Below are 14,098 nucleotides of genomic sequence, written 5' to 3'. Positions count from 1 at the left end.
CTGCAACAATCTTAAATTTTAGGTTTCAATTTACTGCATTAAATCTCACATTTGTATTTGCATTCGAATTGGACAAAATAAGACTTTTGGTGAAGAAAGGCAACTCGTACCGAACACCTCGATTGCAATAACGACTTACAATTTATTACATGTCGAAAATAAACTTCGAATAACTTTTCGTAGGGGGCAACAAAATTACTGCAGCAGGCCAAAATACATGTTTAAGTTGATGACAGAGAATGTGTGCTAACACAAATATGTGGAGCCGAATAAGCATTTGCAGATGTTTGGATTTCTGGAAATCTGCCTTTATCAAGTTGCCAGTAAAAGTCAACAAAATAAAGCTGCTGGTGTCTTCCGTGATAGCTGTTGCATAACTCTCCATTTGCGCAGCGATGTTGTCCTGTGGAAACTGTCAATGACCTCTTTCAACAGGGTTCTGCTTGTGACAAGTGTCTTTGGAAAAGTTGCAGCTTGGTTACAAAGGCCTTGATGTGTGTATATAAATGGATCACCTCTGCATTTTTTCCTTGAAGATTAACATTCAGCTCATTCAGATGCTTTGTTAGGTCAACCAAAAAAGCTAAATCTGCTAGCCATACAGGATCTGACAGTTCTTGCATCGGTTGCTCCTTTTCACCCAAATAATGTCCAATTTCCCCTCAGAGAGAAACATCACAGCTCAAGTGCGCTAGAATTTGAAAATACACAACCGGAAAAAATCTGCCACTTACTTACAGAGCCCCACATGACCAATGAGGACATGAGATAAGTTTGTGCACAGATGGAAGGCTGACAGGCAGGTATGCCATCCAGTTACTTTAGTCGGGCCGGCTGAAATGATTGGTCGTGCTTTTAACAGTATTACAGCTTCCATAGATGACATTTTTTAATGGATTTTTTTGTCAAAGCACTTAAGATATTCATTGCTATTGGGATGTTAAGAGCATTCCATGGAATATAACAAAAAGTGTATCTCGAGCCGGTTTCTCAAACTTACCTACCCCACCTTTAATGATCATACATACCTGCCAACCCTACCGATTTGGGCGGTAGTCTACCGCTTTTGACATGTTTCTACCGCCTACCGACTTAGGGGGCTTTCCCTACCGATTTTCAATCTTCCCAAACTATAACAAATAAAAATGACACTACATAGACACTGGACTCGACTTTTGGCGGACACCGTTTGCAGTGTGTCTGTGATCGCATCATACAAACAGTCCTCTGTGTTTCTGAAAGAGAAACAACGTGCAGACCGGTTAACGCTGCCTTTCCTCTTCACCCCCGGGGCTGATGGGTAATCACTCCCAAATGAGTGAGGGAACAGAGACGAGGCATTTGAGTCCTGCAGGATTTCCCTGTTAGTATCAGTGTCTCGAAAACACATGTTGGCGACTGAAAGACATCCAGTGTTTGGTCTTTTCCTGCATCCTTCACCTACAGTGTCTCAACTGAAAGAGGACCACAAACACACAAAAATATAATACAATTTTAGAGATATTTATCTCCCAGTCTTTCACTTTTTCTGACATTTTCAACACCAAACATGTCGTTAATGTCTCTGTTTAGTGAACTACAGCAATCTGAAAGCCTGTACATTATTTATATCACACTTTATCAGTAGAGAAATGTAGGAAATGACTTTTTTAATGCAGTATTTTCTGATTTATGGCGCAACACAAAGATATTTCGCTCTGTGCAAACCTTTGACTCTAATATGTCAACAACATGAAACAAGAATATGAACCTGGCTTTATCCAATGTTCAAACAAGAGTTCTACATCCTGACACATCCTTCATCTACACTGTCTCAACTGAAAGAGGACCAGAAACACATTAAAAATATAATAAAATGTGAAGACTTCGGGATATTTATCTCCCATTCTTTTACTTTTCGGGCATTTTACAGACCAGACATGTCGTTGATGTCACTGTTTACCAAACTACCACTTTTTCGGAAAAATGCATAAAATGATGCAATATATGTTAAATACATGGTTTATACATGTAATTACTGGGGTTCCATTTCTTCTGATTACCTAATTTGTGCGTGCAAGTTTGCCGCGCGCAAACCTACCTCTTTTGGATTTGGAAAGGTTGGCATGTTTTTGTGCATGTAAATGGTCTGCAAAGGATAAAATCACGGTTGTCCGAGTGAACAATCACCACAGGGCCAGCCAGCTAACCGATCAGAGAAGACTGTGCTCTGGTTTGAGACAGAGGGTGAAAAGATGTGCTGCAGCACAGGCAAAATAAACATTAAAGCTTGTAAATACGTCACAGGAGAGGAACAAAATACAAATGTGAACCTGAAACTGAGCATAATATTTCCTCTTTAATGTTTAGATGGATTCCATGGAATCTGGCCAGGTTTCCTGTGACATTTGTGTAATGTTATTGGGACTTAATTATAAACTAAAATGACTAAACAGAAAATCTGAATAAGTAACTAAAGCAGTCATAGAAATTGGAATAAAAAAGGACAATATTAACCATTGAAATATAGTGTACCCAGAGCATAAGTACCTCAAAATTGTAGTTATATTAACATTATAATTGAACAAACTTCAAAAAAGCAAAAGTCTTCAAATGTTAAATGCTTGCTGAAACCATTAAATGATGGGCAAGTTTGAGTTGACAGTTGAAGTTTGATACCCAACCAACCAAAATCCACATGAGTGATCTCATCTATCATTACCAGATCTCAGGGAAAGCCTTCACACTGGAGACCCTGGACAGGAAGACGGTGTCCTTTGAACAGGAGATCAGAGAGTCCTGTCTGTGGCTGCGCTGCGTTCCTGCTCCTGACAGGTGTCAGCGCTGGAGGTGGAGGGTCAGATACGGGAAGCTGGAACTTCGAGAATGAGATTTTAGTTATTTCCTTGTTGTCATTTACACTACTTGAATAGATTGTTCTAAAGACGTCAGGATGTAAACATGTGTACTAAATAAGTTTTGCTACTGTTATGACTGAATTTCCTGGATGAAATAGCCTGTATTTGTAGGAATTATATGAATTTCATCAATAAGATGTGACTTTAAAGATGCCTTTCTATTTTTAAAGATGTTCTTTTTTTATATTCTTAAATTGCCTTACTTTTATTTGCTGGCAAAAGAGATCAATATTTAAGTATGCTTCTTAGCGTCATCTCTGATCTGGAAACTAGAGTATGTCATGTTTGTTGGTGCTTCTTAACTGCCGTTTAGGAGTAAAGGTGCTTCAAACAATGATTAACCTTCATATTACAATATAAGCTCTCAATACATTAATCCTTGAAGGTTACTGACACTTTATATATTAATAAAAGATGACATCAGAGGCAAAGAAGTTCTGTCTTCTGCTTGTTTTAAAGTTCTGTTTCCTTTCATTCATAATGTGGTCAATGCAGCTTCAGTAGAAGAAGGGATACACTCAACACACACTCGCTGCTGGAATGCTCTCTTGCGACCATAGACTTAGACCGGAGCTGTAGCCTATAGAACATTTAAAACACTAATAAAACAACTTGCACAAAGAAAGTTGATGTGACTGCAGCACATGTTAAACAGGGTTTCACACATGATCAGATCACATGACTTGGCCTCAAGACTTTTCCTCTCAATACAAACTACACAAAATAGGATTTATAACAATGCTCCAGCAAGTGATGTCACCGAGGTCATGTATGGGAATTTTGTTACCTTTTTAGGAAACAGGGTGTTTTTTTTACAATTAAAACATTTTGGTGGATATTTTATAGCCGATTATCTTATATTGTTAAACTACATATATTTCTTCTATATTTTGGTCTCTCAAACTGTCTATACATACATGTAGATTGGTATTTCAACCAAATTAAGAATTGTAGTTTTGGAAATGCATTATTATTTACATGGTAGATAAAATACCTATGATTCAAAAATAATTTTCCAAATTAAGAATTGTAATTGTTGGTGTCTGCCACAAAATGTGTTGTTGTGGAGGATTTGGCCAATATTTGTTAAAATTCTGTTCAAATAAGGTATGATGTTTGAGGAATGTAGAGCTAACAGGGTCACTGAAGCAGCTCCTCCTATAGTAAATATTTAAACATGGCCTACCACCTTTTGACAGGCCTTACTGAAAAGTGTTACTCTTATTTCCTTCTTCTTGGCCTAACAAATAGCATTTATCTTTCCAGCAGGATACTTAATGTAAGGATAAGAATGGCTGTTCCTTCTGGCCTGAATAAACTAGTGATCCGGGGCTTGAGGCCAGCTGGTTAGAATAGAAAGGGATCTTTGTTGACTTTCAGCAGGTGTCCAGTAGCTCAGAAATTACACATGTCAACACAAAGGTTAATAGAAGACTGGTTCTGCCTTGAATCTGCAGCTTGAACAAAGGAAGTGGAAAGTGCATTAAACATGTACAAAATAAATGTCACATTTAAGTAAAGTCAGGTCTATTTTTTTTCTAGTTTAAACCACAAACAGTCCTTCAGTCTGTACAGTTTACCACACCTTCTGTCCTTGAAAACTAGATTTGGATAAGGGAAAAAACAACAACAGGGAAGAAGGGAAGAAACCTGAGTAAGAGAACCTGAAGGATCCTGTTCTCTGGGATGATGTAATTAATGTGAATGTACAAACTCCCAACAGTGTAAATACTCCAGTTCGAGTAAAAATCTTCATATTCAAACATTACTTTTCCTCATTAAACATAGGTTTATGAAGAAAGTGTACTTGAAGTATTGATTGTGCTATAAAATTTTCCTGTCAGTGTTTCACACTTATATTCAATTTTTTTTAAATTAATATTACTGCTGTATTAATGTGAGTGTGTTGTTTTATATTTGTGTTATGAGGGTTGTGGCGAGTCAAATGTAAAAAAATGCATTATATTCCATTAGATCATTATATGTTTGTCGCTGTCCTGAGTAAACTTTCCCAAGCTCAGACGAACAGCCCTGTTTTAAGCTTTTTGCCCATGCATTTTCCAGCTAACCGAACATAACACAAGACATAAAGAAACATTTCATCTTTCAGGTTACCATAAAAATATAAACAACACATACAGATAGAAGATACATGGTTTTCAATGGACAGAGAGGGGATAACAAGTTGTAATTGTAATTCGGAAAGTTACTTGGTGGGGTAGATAATTTTGGAGAAAATCTGCCACTTCCTTACAGAGCCCCTCCTCCAACACACACGAACGCGCACATGACCAATGAGGGTATGAGATAAGCTTGTGCACAGATGGAAGGCTGACAGGCAGGTAAGCCATCCAGTTATTTTAGCCGGGCCGGCTAAAATGATTGGTCGTGCTTTTTACAGTACTATGGCTTCCACAGATGATTTTTTTCATGGATTTTTTGTCAAAGCATTTAAGATATTCATTGCTATCGGGATGTTAAGAGCATTCCATGGAATATAACAAAAAGTGTATCTCGAGCCGGTTTCTCAAATTTACCTACCCCACATTTAAGATGTCTTTATGGAGCTAGCTGTGTGCAGGGATACATTGTCATGTTGAAACAGGAAAGAGGCAAACACAGTCTCTTGCCACACAGTTGGAAACACACCATTGTCTATTGTATTATTGAACCAAGGCCCAGGTCCAAACCATGATCTGTAGTCTATGAGAAATAATCCAGAATACCATTTTGACAAACTGGATTATTGAGCACATGCAAGAAAACCCACACAGAGTCAAGTCAGTCATTCAGTTTGGTTGATGAACATGCACGTTGAGGGTCTCTTGTGAAAATACAAGAAGTTAACGGAGTTGATGAAAGGTTTATCAAGCCTGCACTCTTTGACAGCTCTAACTAGATTTCTCAATACAGTTTGGTTACCTCTCTGTGCTATTGAACACAAAACTAGCCCAGCCAATGCAGACTAAATGGAAGATTATTGGTGTATTTTGTTTGTGAAGAGACCAGGGTTGGTAAAGTGGGGGCAAACAGCCCCTTTGCCATCCTTTCTTGGTTAACTCTTATCTTAAATTTTGACTTGCATTATGATTTCAACTTACATATCACTAAAGCTTCGTGTCTGTCTCTTGCATGCTTGTAATGCTATTAGTGTGTCAAAAAACTATCCCAGGACATACACACAGACTCAAAAGGTGAAAAGAATACCAGCGTCAATGGCAGGTAATAATAATGCTTGTATGCTCCCTTTGATTTAGACCAAAACAAGAATGTACTGGGTTACTTATTGGACAATGCTACACCCTTCCACCAAGTTTCACAAAAATCGGTACAGTAGTGTTTGCCTAATCCTGCTGACGATCAGAAAAACAAAGGGCACTCTGAGAGTATAAAATTGTAAATGTTGTTTAATTAGTTCTTCCTGCTACTCCATTTACGCAAGATTCATGAAAACATCCTTGGAAAAGGTAAAAAGGATGTATTATAGATGGAAACCAACATACAGTAGCTCATTGTTAATTATTGTCAATTAGCAGCACATTTTAGAGGATTTAATCTATAAAGCATCAGTAGGCCTACATTTTTTATATTCCTGAATTTGTTTCTCGGTTCCTGTAGCTGCATGAAACCCGCTTGTAGCCCTGTGTGGAATTGTTTTTATGGATGTAGATTGAGTTAAACCCATGCCAAGTGTCCTACAATGTGGGACAATAAAGTCAATCCTTATCCTTGTTATTCACTTTGTCTGAAACTTGAATAAACTTGTGTGCGGTTCACTTCCTCGACATTTTGTGCAATGTGCACAGAGGAATCTGTCGACGCTGTGATTGGCCAAAAGGACAACAGAGGGCGGGTTATTAGTTACACCATTTGCACTGTGATTGGAGCAGGTTTTATACTGGGAAGTGCCTGTACGCCGGTGTCTCCCTGGTTGCGCAAGACGCCATTTTGAAGTGACAGTGAAGATAACGGAAAGATCGAGAAGCTGTCTTTCTGAAGGTAATAACCCACACTTACGTGCTGATTTTGTGCTTTAAAATTATACATTGTGTGAATTAAACGTTTCTCTGTACGGAAGACTATTTTTCTCCCGCGTTAAACACGACGTCATGGTTTTCTCTCTTTACTGTGACGCGGCATTTAGCTAACTGTAGCTAACGTTAGCCTTCTTGCTAAAGGCAGTTCCTGTAACGTTAACCGTCGGATCAGAGAGCTGTCACTGTCAGTTTAACAAAATACTTGACCTAAATTTCACCGGCCAATTTTTCAAAGCATGTCGAGGTTAAATATGTTTACAATCCGTCACCGAATTATTTAAACAGCGGTGCTCTTTCGACCGTTCCCGTCCGAAAAATGGTGTCGCTCCCGCTAGCACCAAGCTAACATAAGCTAGCAAGCTAACAAGCTGAAGCATCCGCCCTTAGTAATGATAACGGTCAACTTGTTCGAGTTTTAGAAACCAGATTATGCCATCCAACTCCGGTTATTAACATATCTAAGATATTAAAAGAGTCCCCACACCATAACTCGCACATTTCATCCGGATTGACACGAACGTAGTTGTATCGTAGGCCTTTAGGTCGAGGTGTTGTTAGCCAGTTAGCGTCTTGTGACGGCTTTCACATACAGTAACATTATCCCTGCTAGTGCACATAGGGAGGGATAGAGGTGACCAGCTGGAACAGGCCTCTCTTATCTGGTGATCAGCTAGCCATTCAATTTATCCGGGATAACAATCTAGCTGCTTTTGCTATGTTTTTTTTAATCGTATTATGATCAAGATTGCTGTATAAATCACACGACGTCGTGAAAATAATGCAGAGACACGTCAAATATTGTTTGATGTTGACGGCTTGAGCTGGCTGCTAACGTCAACCATACATTAACGTTTAACCATTAGCTTAAGCAAACATTTCACTTTAGTTCCCACAGTGTTATATTTATTTTGCCACCTTCAGGGTCGGCGACAATTGAACTTTTTACTTGGCCAAATATACTGCTGCCATCGATCTGCAGTGCTGGAAGTGGATATTTTACTAGAAAAAGTGACTAAACAAAAGTGTTAAAATACTTAGTTAGAATTGGATAAAAAGTCAATTCAAAAGCACCGGTTTGAAAAATAAACATTATGTACCAAACATTCATTATGCAGAATGGCTTATTTGGGAATTATGCATTAGCTGGATTTTAATCACTTTTAAAATCTCTTTTTTTTTTTTTTATTGTAAACTCTCAAACAATACCACAATTTTACCAGTTTACCACCAGTATACAGTCTGAATTATCTTCTTGGTACAGTTTTGGTTCCTCCTTTCCTTTTGGCATATACTATACTGAAACTAAAACACTAAGTGTTTCTCTCCTAACCCTGTTTCCTTCTCTAATTTGACAGCTTCGTCACCATGGGGAATGTATTTACAAGCTTATTCAAAGGCCTGTTTGGCAAAAAAGAAATGAGGATTCTTATGGTTGGGCTTGATGCTGCTGGAAAAACAACCATCCTTTATAAGCTGAAGCTTGGAGAGATAGTCACCACCATTCCCACCATTGGTATGGATATTTTCAATCGTATTAATCAATGTTGCTCACATTTAAAATGTTTTTTTTTTTTGTGGGTTTATTTTCAAATGTTGTGGTGTATAGTTCTGTGTATTTCCTTTTTATATATTATTCATACGTCATTATGTCAATACAAGTTGTGGACTGATACCTTAATTTCACTCTTTGCCCAGTTTTTTACATTTAACAAAAATGTTTTCTTAACACAATCTTCTTTACTAGAAAGATTCCCAAATGGAATAGTAAACATTAGAATAAAAACAAACTGTCTTGTAAAAAGACTTGGAAGACATTTGATGCCAGCTTACCAAACCTGAACTAATTGTTTTGGATTTGAGCTTTTTAATATCAGACATGACGACTATTAGCATTGAAAGCTGAAATGTACACAAATGTTTCGATCATCATCATACATGTGACTCATCCATGTTTCTCCTTTTCTGTCCAGGTTTTAATGTTGAAACTGTAGAATACAAGAACATCAGCTTCACAGTGTGGGATGTGGGCGGTCAGGACAAAATCAGGCCGCTGTGGCGCCACTACTTCCAGAACACTCAAGGTGAGGGGGACTTTATATTAGTATGCAGTACTGTCAGGGAACATAACTGCCTATAGGTGGCCTCATTGGTGCATAAAAAAGATGATCTTAACAATTATTCAACCAGTGATTCATATGCTATTGTCCAATCACAAAGGGCTTATCGTGTGACTCCTCTACTATTTCCTGGAATTTAATTAATCAGAATATGCAAAGACACTGTGGAGTGTCTCCTACTAATGATGCAACATGCATGTACATCCTCAACTGGACTGGTAGTTTGTTATAGATTTTAAAATAAGTGGTTTCTTTCAGAAATATTTTATGATTTCAGCCCTTGGTACTGCTTTAGCTTTTCCCCGTTTTCCTTGAATGCACCAAACAAAAATCCAGCTGCAACAAACATCACCATCTGCATACTGAGCATCGGAGTGTGAAATTGAACGTGTGAATCCCAGTGGTAATGACAGTTAAATACAGCATCATTAATCAAAAACTGTCCCAAGTATAGTCCAAAAAACAACATGCCTTACTTCTGAGTACTTTAGTGTTTTCTCGAGAACATAAAGATGCTGAATTGATCTTCCAGAATAAATACGAAGGCTATTTGACCTGCTGACTGGAAAATATCCCAGCGTTTACTTTAAGGATTTTCCAGCATGGAGATGCCAAAATAAATCTCAGCCAACACAATATGATTTAAAATGATAAGAAAAGGAACGTTGGTATTTCTCTGACCTAAAGAAGATGTCCAAGGAAATACTACTTCGGACCTTCTTAAACATATCCAAATAATCTGAGTGCCACATTTGGTGGGACTGCTAATACATCTCCATAATAACGCCCATAATAATCCTTGATGTGTTTTCACAAGAAGACACTTTGTTGAGACCAGCCAAGAAAGAGGTCACAAGTAGGAAACAAATGTCTTAATGCTTTTACCAAAATAATCGCACTCTAAATGGCTGAGGGAAGCTGTTAAAAGAGAGTTAAAAACCATCAAACAATAAGTGTGTCAGTTTGTTCTTTTTCAAAAACCAAAGGGAAAAACTCCTTGGCGTTAGACTGCTTACATTCAGGAAGTATTGATTTCTTCTTTTTTTTTTTTTTTAAACATATCCTTTATTTAACCAGGTAAAAGACTCATTGAGATTAAAATCTCTTTTCCAAGAGGGACCTGGCCAAGAAGGGCAGCATGTACGAAGTTACAACAGATGGATTGATTATTTTGTTTACTGATATCTTTAACATATTCTCAAATGTAATAAAGTGTTGCTGTGTTCAGATGGTTAGTGTTGTCGAAGTGACGACTGCATCTATATTAATAACTTGTTTGCTTTGAGTAATCTACAAGATGATGAAACGTGTGCAAACATGTTGGCACACAGATCAGGAGATGTGTGTAAACAAAACTTACTAGATCCTTAATGGCTTTAGAGCTGCAAAGATTTATTGATTTTTATTCAACTATTTAATTAATCTCCAACTATGAATTTCCTTTTTCTTTTTCTTTTTTAAATGGTCAAAAAAGTATTTAATTGTTTGATTTTATACTATAACTGGGAGTCTCCTTACATTTAAAACGCTGTTTTTAAAATGCTGCATTCACAATATTTGTAGGTGTAAGTCTGAAGTTGTCAGATACCATGATTCATGTTTTCTGCTTGATAAAATGGTCACATTCAACAGACTTGCAGTTACTAAGTGATACATTTCGAGTTGATTTCTTCTTTTTCTACACTTCTACAATGTAGGCAACTTGATGCCTTTTTTATAATCATCATGTTCGAACCACACTGTTTGGAAATGCACAACATTTTCAATTTTTATCTATTTTTAAGGCTTGTCGAGCAGCTGGAACAATTTGTACCGAATGAATTATAGAGTGAACAAAGTCACAGCATTTTGACCTGTAAGAAGAAGATGCCTTAGAACCAGAAGATAAATAAGAGCATTACAACTTTTTATATAGATACATGTTTTTACTGGTCTTAACAGTTGATTTTGGTTCTTGTTTGCAGGGCTTATCTTTGTGGTGGACAGCAATGACAGGGAGAGAGTGAACGAGGCGAGGGAGGAGTTGTCCAGAATGCTCGCTGAGGACGAGCTCAGAGACGCTGTGCTGCTCGTTTTCGCAAATAAACAGGTGAGGTCACGTTTCTGTATCTTGGGGTATCTTCTATATTTCACCATTAACCTGCGATTGAGAGTCTCAAATTGTCTAAAACTGGAGGCACGTGCTAATTCTTAAAATGTTTTAAACCTTACCTATAAGCCCCTTTTCTTCCCTGTTACATTTTGAGGTATCTGCTTTTGTACCCTTCATAATGACAGTCCGTTTCTCCTCCTCCAGGATCTCCCCAACGCTATGAACGCCGCAGAGATCACAGACAAGTTGGGCCTGCACGCCCTGCGTCAGCGCAGCTGGTACATCCAGGCAACCTGCGCCACCAGCGGGGACGGCCTGTACGAGGGCCTGGACTGGCTCTCCAACCAGCTGAAGAACCAGAAATGATCCATTCCACCAGTTTTGATTTTTTTGTTTGTTGTTTATTTTTTCTGTTTCAACACAGCGGCAGCACCGGATCCAGGCCCCCCTTCGCTCCCATTTAACCCACTCTTCAAACCTCAGCTCTTTCTTTCAAGAACTTCCTTCATTCCCTCCCTCCCCGCTTTCCGCCCTCGTCAGTACTCTTGGGGCTCTAGCCTGTGCTGCTTGTGTGTGGGCGTGCGTGTGTGTGTACCTTGTGTGTTCAGCGAGTGAGTGCGCGTGTGTGTGCGTGGGTGTGAAGGCGTCTCTGTGTATGTTGGCTGGGATTGGGAGTAACCCTGGCGTGCCTTTTACACACCTCCTGTGGAATCAGCAGTCTGGTTTTCAAGCCCCCTTTCTCCATCCACCAAACTCAGCCTCTACCCCACTCAGCCTACCCCCACTCCAAGTCTTGCACGGCCCCTTCTCCCCACCCTTACTCTCCAGAGGAAGCATGGTTTTCATACGGCAAAGAAAGAGCAAGGGTGCAAGCTCTCCTCCCCCCTCCCCTGTAGTATATATCTATGTTAACTAGAAATGTTCACCTGATGTAGACTGAATGCTAAATGTTCATTTTAACCTCTTTTTGATTTTGAAACCTCAAACCCACCAGTAAGAGATTCAGTAAATTGCATCTTAACCTGTATCAGGTCGAAGCAAGTCTAAAAATAGAAGAAGAAAAAAATACAACGCCCATCCTCGATCATTCTGGTGTCATTTGAAAATCATGCTGTTTTTGTTTTATTATTATTATTATTATTATTATTATATTGGAATATTACAGATTATTCTTAGCAATGGTTCTCCAATGAACACTACCTTTCTACACTAACCTTTCTCCCCCCCCCACCCCCCCCCACCGAGCGAGACCGTGAAGCACAAAGCAAGCCAACGATTTTAACAAATTAAAATGTACCTTGAAATAAAGATATCAAATGTATGCAATTATAGTCAAATGTATCGGGTAGCTAGCAGTTAATTCCTGGATTTAATTGGACTTTGAAGATGACTTTCAGTACAATTGATCATTCTGACAGTGTTTCTACTTCATGTAGGTCAAAATCAAGGCGTTGGGCATTTCACAAAATTCAGCCGGTTGACTGAGACATTCACACGCTTCACATGTTATTCCTTTAAGAGATGTTACATGTGGTTTTTTTTCTGTGTCTAGTTTTAGCATTTCTATTTGTTCTTTGACTGCTGAACCAAATGCATTTGAGCAGTATGACAAATCCTGTATATGAAAGTAGTGTATCCTTGAGGGCCTGAAGAGGTTTCTTTTTTTTCTCACCAACGGTTGGCAGTTGTAAAATCTGAAAGCATCCAGCTGTGTAATTTTCCTGGTTGGGATGAAGGATTGGCACCAAATATGAAGGCTCTTTAACTGTGAATGGTTCAGACGTAAAGAGAGGAAACCTAGTTTAATTACTGAGCTTTTGACAGGCTACTACATATTAAAGCGCTGCATTTTCATGACTGAAAAAAACAACATACTCAACGAGAGGCTCGCTAGTGAGCTGAAGGACTTGGTGGTAGACCTGTTAAAGGGCAATGGGTGTGCAGTTATCTGGCCGTGAGATTCAGCAGGCGTTCTCAGTGTCGCACCACGGGGGTTAAGCTGGCACTTCTGTTGAGACTGATTGTAAATCTGTACGTTCCCCTGTAAACTGTTTCTGTGGGGATTTCCTGAACACATTAATAAACATGATTTGATCCAACTGTGTGCTTAAAGTGTTTTATGTCAATGACATACATTCTTTGCTTCATACCAAATACCTGCATGACTAATGACCTTTTGGTTTGTCAACTACTATTGATGGAAAAGGTATATTTAGTATATTTACAGTGTATACATAGCTAGGAAAAAGTCCTGCATTCTAAATGCTACTTAAAGGGGCCGTTTTGGGTCTTCCCTTTCCTGTAGTGGACATTTTAAAAGGAATCTCTTAATTTAAATGTGTTTTTAAAACTATAACTTCATGGAGCCAAATGTGTCTTCAAATGTACTGCGTAAGACCAAAATAATACCTTTTTATAATTATAGATATATAATACATGGGATTTGTATAGCGCTTTTCCTAATGCTCAGACGCTTTACATATGACTGAAAAGTAGTGGAGTAAAATTATAGTAAGTAACTAGCATGATATAGAATACTAAAACAAATTGTAATAAAGACACATTTCATGGAATTTAATAATTAGTAGGATTAAAAATGTCTTTATATTTGGAGATCTGGCAATTGCACGAGTCAGCATAATTTCCACTTTGTCCTGCATAAAAACATGCAGCTGATGTAGAAATGTTGCATCTGGGTTACATTTGATGTTATTTATTGTTATAATAATAGCCTCATTGAATGTGGCTGCTGTTATGTGTCTGTTCCTTGTTCTGGAGCTTCACAGGACTGTAAACATTTAACCCAGGTTGAACTTGTAGTTAAACTTTACTCGGGTCACAGTGAAACACACATGTCAAGTAAAGAAAAACAATTGTGTCACCTGTCTTTCTCCAGTTAACCAGACTCTACCACTTGGGGGGGACAAATAGCATCTATCACAAGTCTACACATCT

At 38.4% G+C, this 14,098-nt stretch overlaps 3 protein-coding genes across 3 annotated transcripts in view; 2 read left to right on the top strand and 1 right to left on the bottom strand.

Moving 5' to 3' along the window:
• map3k14b (mitogen-activated protein kinase kinase kinase 14b) overlaps positions 1 to 3,377 on the top strand; it is a 20,856-nt gene extending 17,479 nt beyond the window's left edge. Inside the window, exon 15 of the mRNA XM_010793569.1 lies at positions 2,705 to 3,377. Coding sequence (XP_010791871.1) covers positions 2,705 to 2,869 — 165 coding nt within the window. The 3' untranslated portion in view covers positions 2,870 to 3,377. The remainder of the gene's footprint in view (positions 1 to 2,704) is intronic.
• LOC104965314 (protein kinase C beta type-like) overlaps positions 1 to 14,098 on the bottom strand; it is a 469,227-nt gene that overhangs the window by 413,044 nt on the left and 42,085 nt on the right. The window lies entirely within an intron of this gene.
• On the top strand, positions 6,794 to 13,242 carry arf2b (ARF GTPase 2b). Its single transcript, XM_010793571.1, has 5 exons — positions 6,794 to 6,896; positions 8,290 to 8,447; positions 8,905 to 9,015; positions 11,016 to 11,140; positions 11,348 to 13,242. The coding sequence occupies exons 2-5, from the start codon at positions 8,300 to 8,302 to the stop codon at positions 11,507 to 11,509; spliced, it is 546 nt and encodes a 181-aa protein (XP_010791873.1). The 5' UTR covers positions 6,794 to 6,896; positions 8,290 to 8,299; the 3' UTR covers positions 11,510 to 13,242.

Source organism: Notothenia coriiceps, unplaced genomic scaffold (genome assembly GCF_000735185.1).
Source record: "Notothenia coriiceps isolate Sejong01 unplaced genomic scaffold, NC01 NC01_scaffold00037244, whole genome shotgun sequence".
NCBI lineage: Eukaryota > Metazoa > Chordata > Actinopteri > Perciformes > Nototheniidae > Notothenia > Notothenia coriiceps.
The sequence above is the reverse complement of the archived record's forward strand: the minus strand, read 5'-3'. Positions and strand labels throughout refer to the sequence as shown.

Excerpts from the sequence above, each read along its gene's own strand:
- arf2b (XM_010793571.1), top strand. The coding sequence starts at position 8,300 with ATGGGGAATGTATTTACAAGCTTATTCAAAGGCCTGTTTGGCAAAAAA. Across the intron at positions 8,448-8,904 it reads CACCACCATTCCCACCATTG|GTTTTAATGTTGAAACTGTA; the intron begins GTATGGATATTT and ends TTTTCTGTCCAG. Across the intron at positions 9,016-11,015 it reads CTACTTCCAGAACACTCAAG|GGCTTATCTTTGTGGTGGAC; the intron begins GTGAGGGGGACT and ends TCTTGTTTGCAG.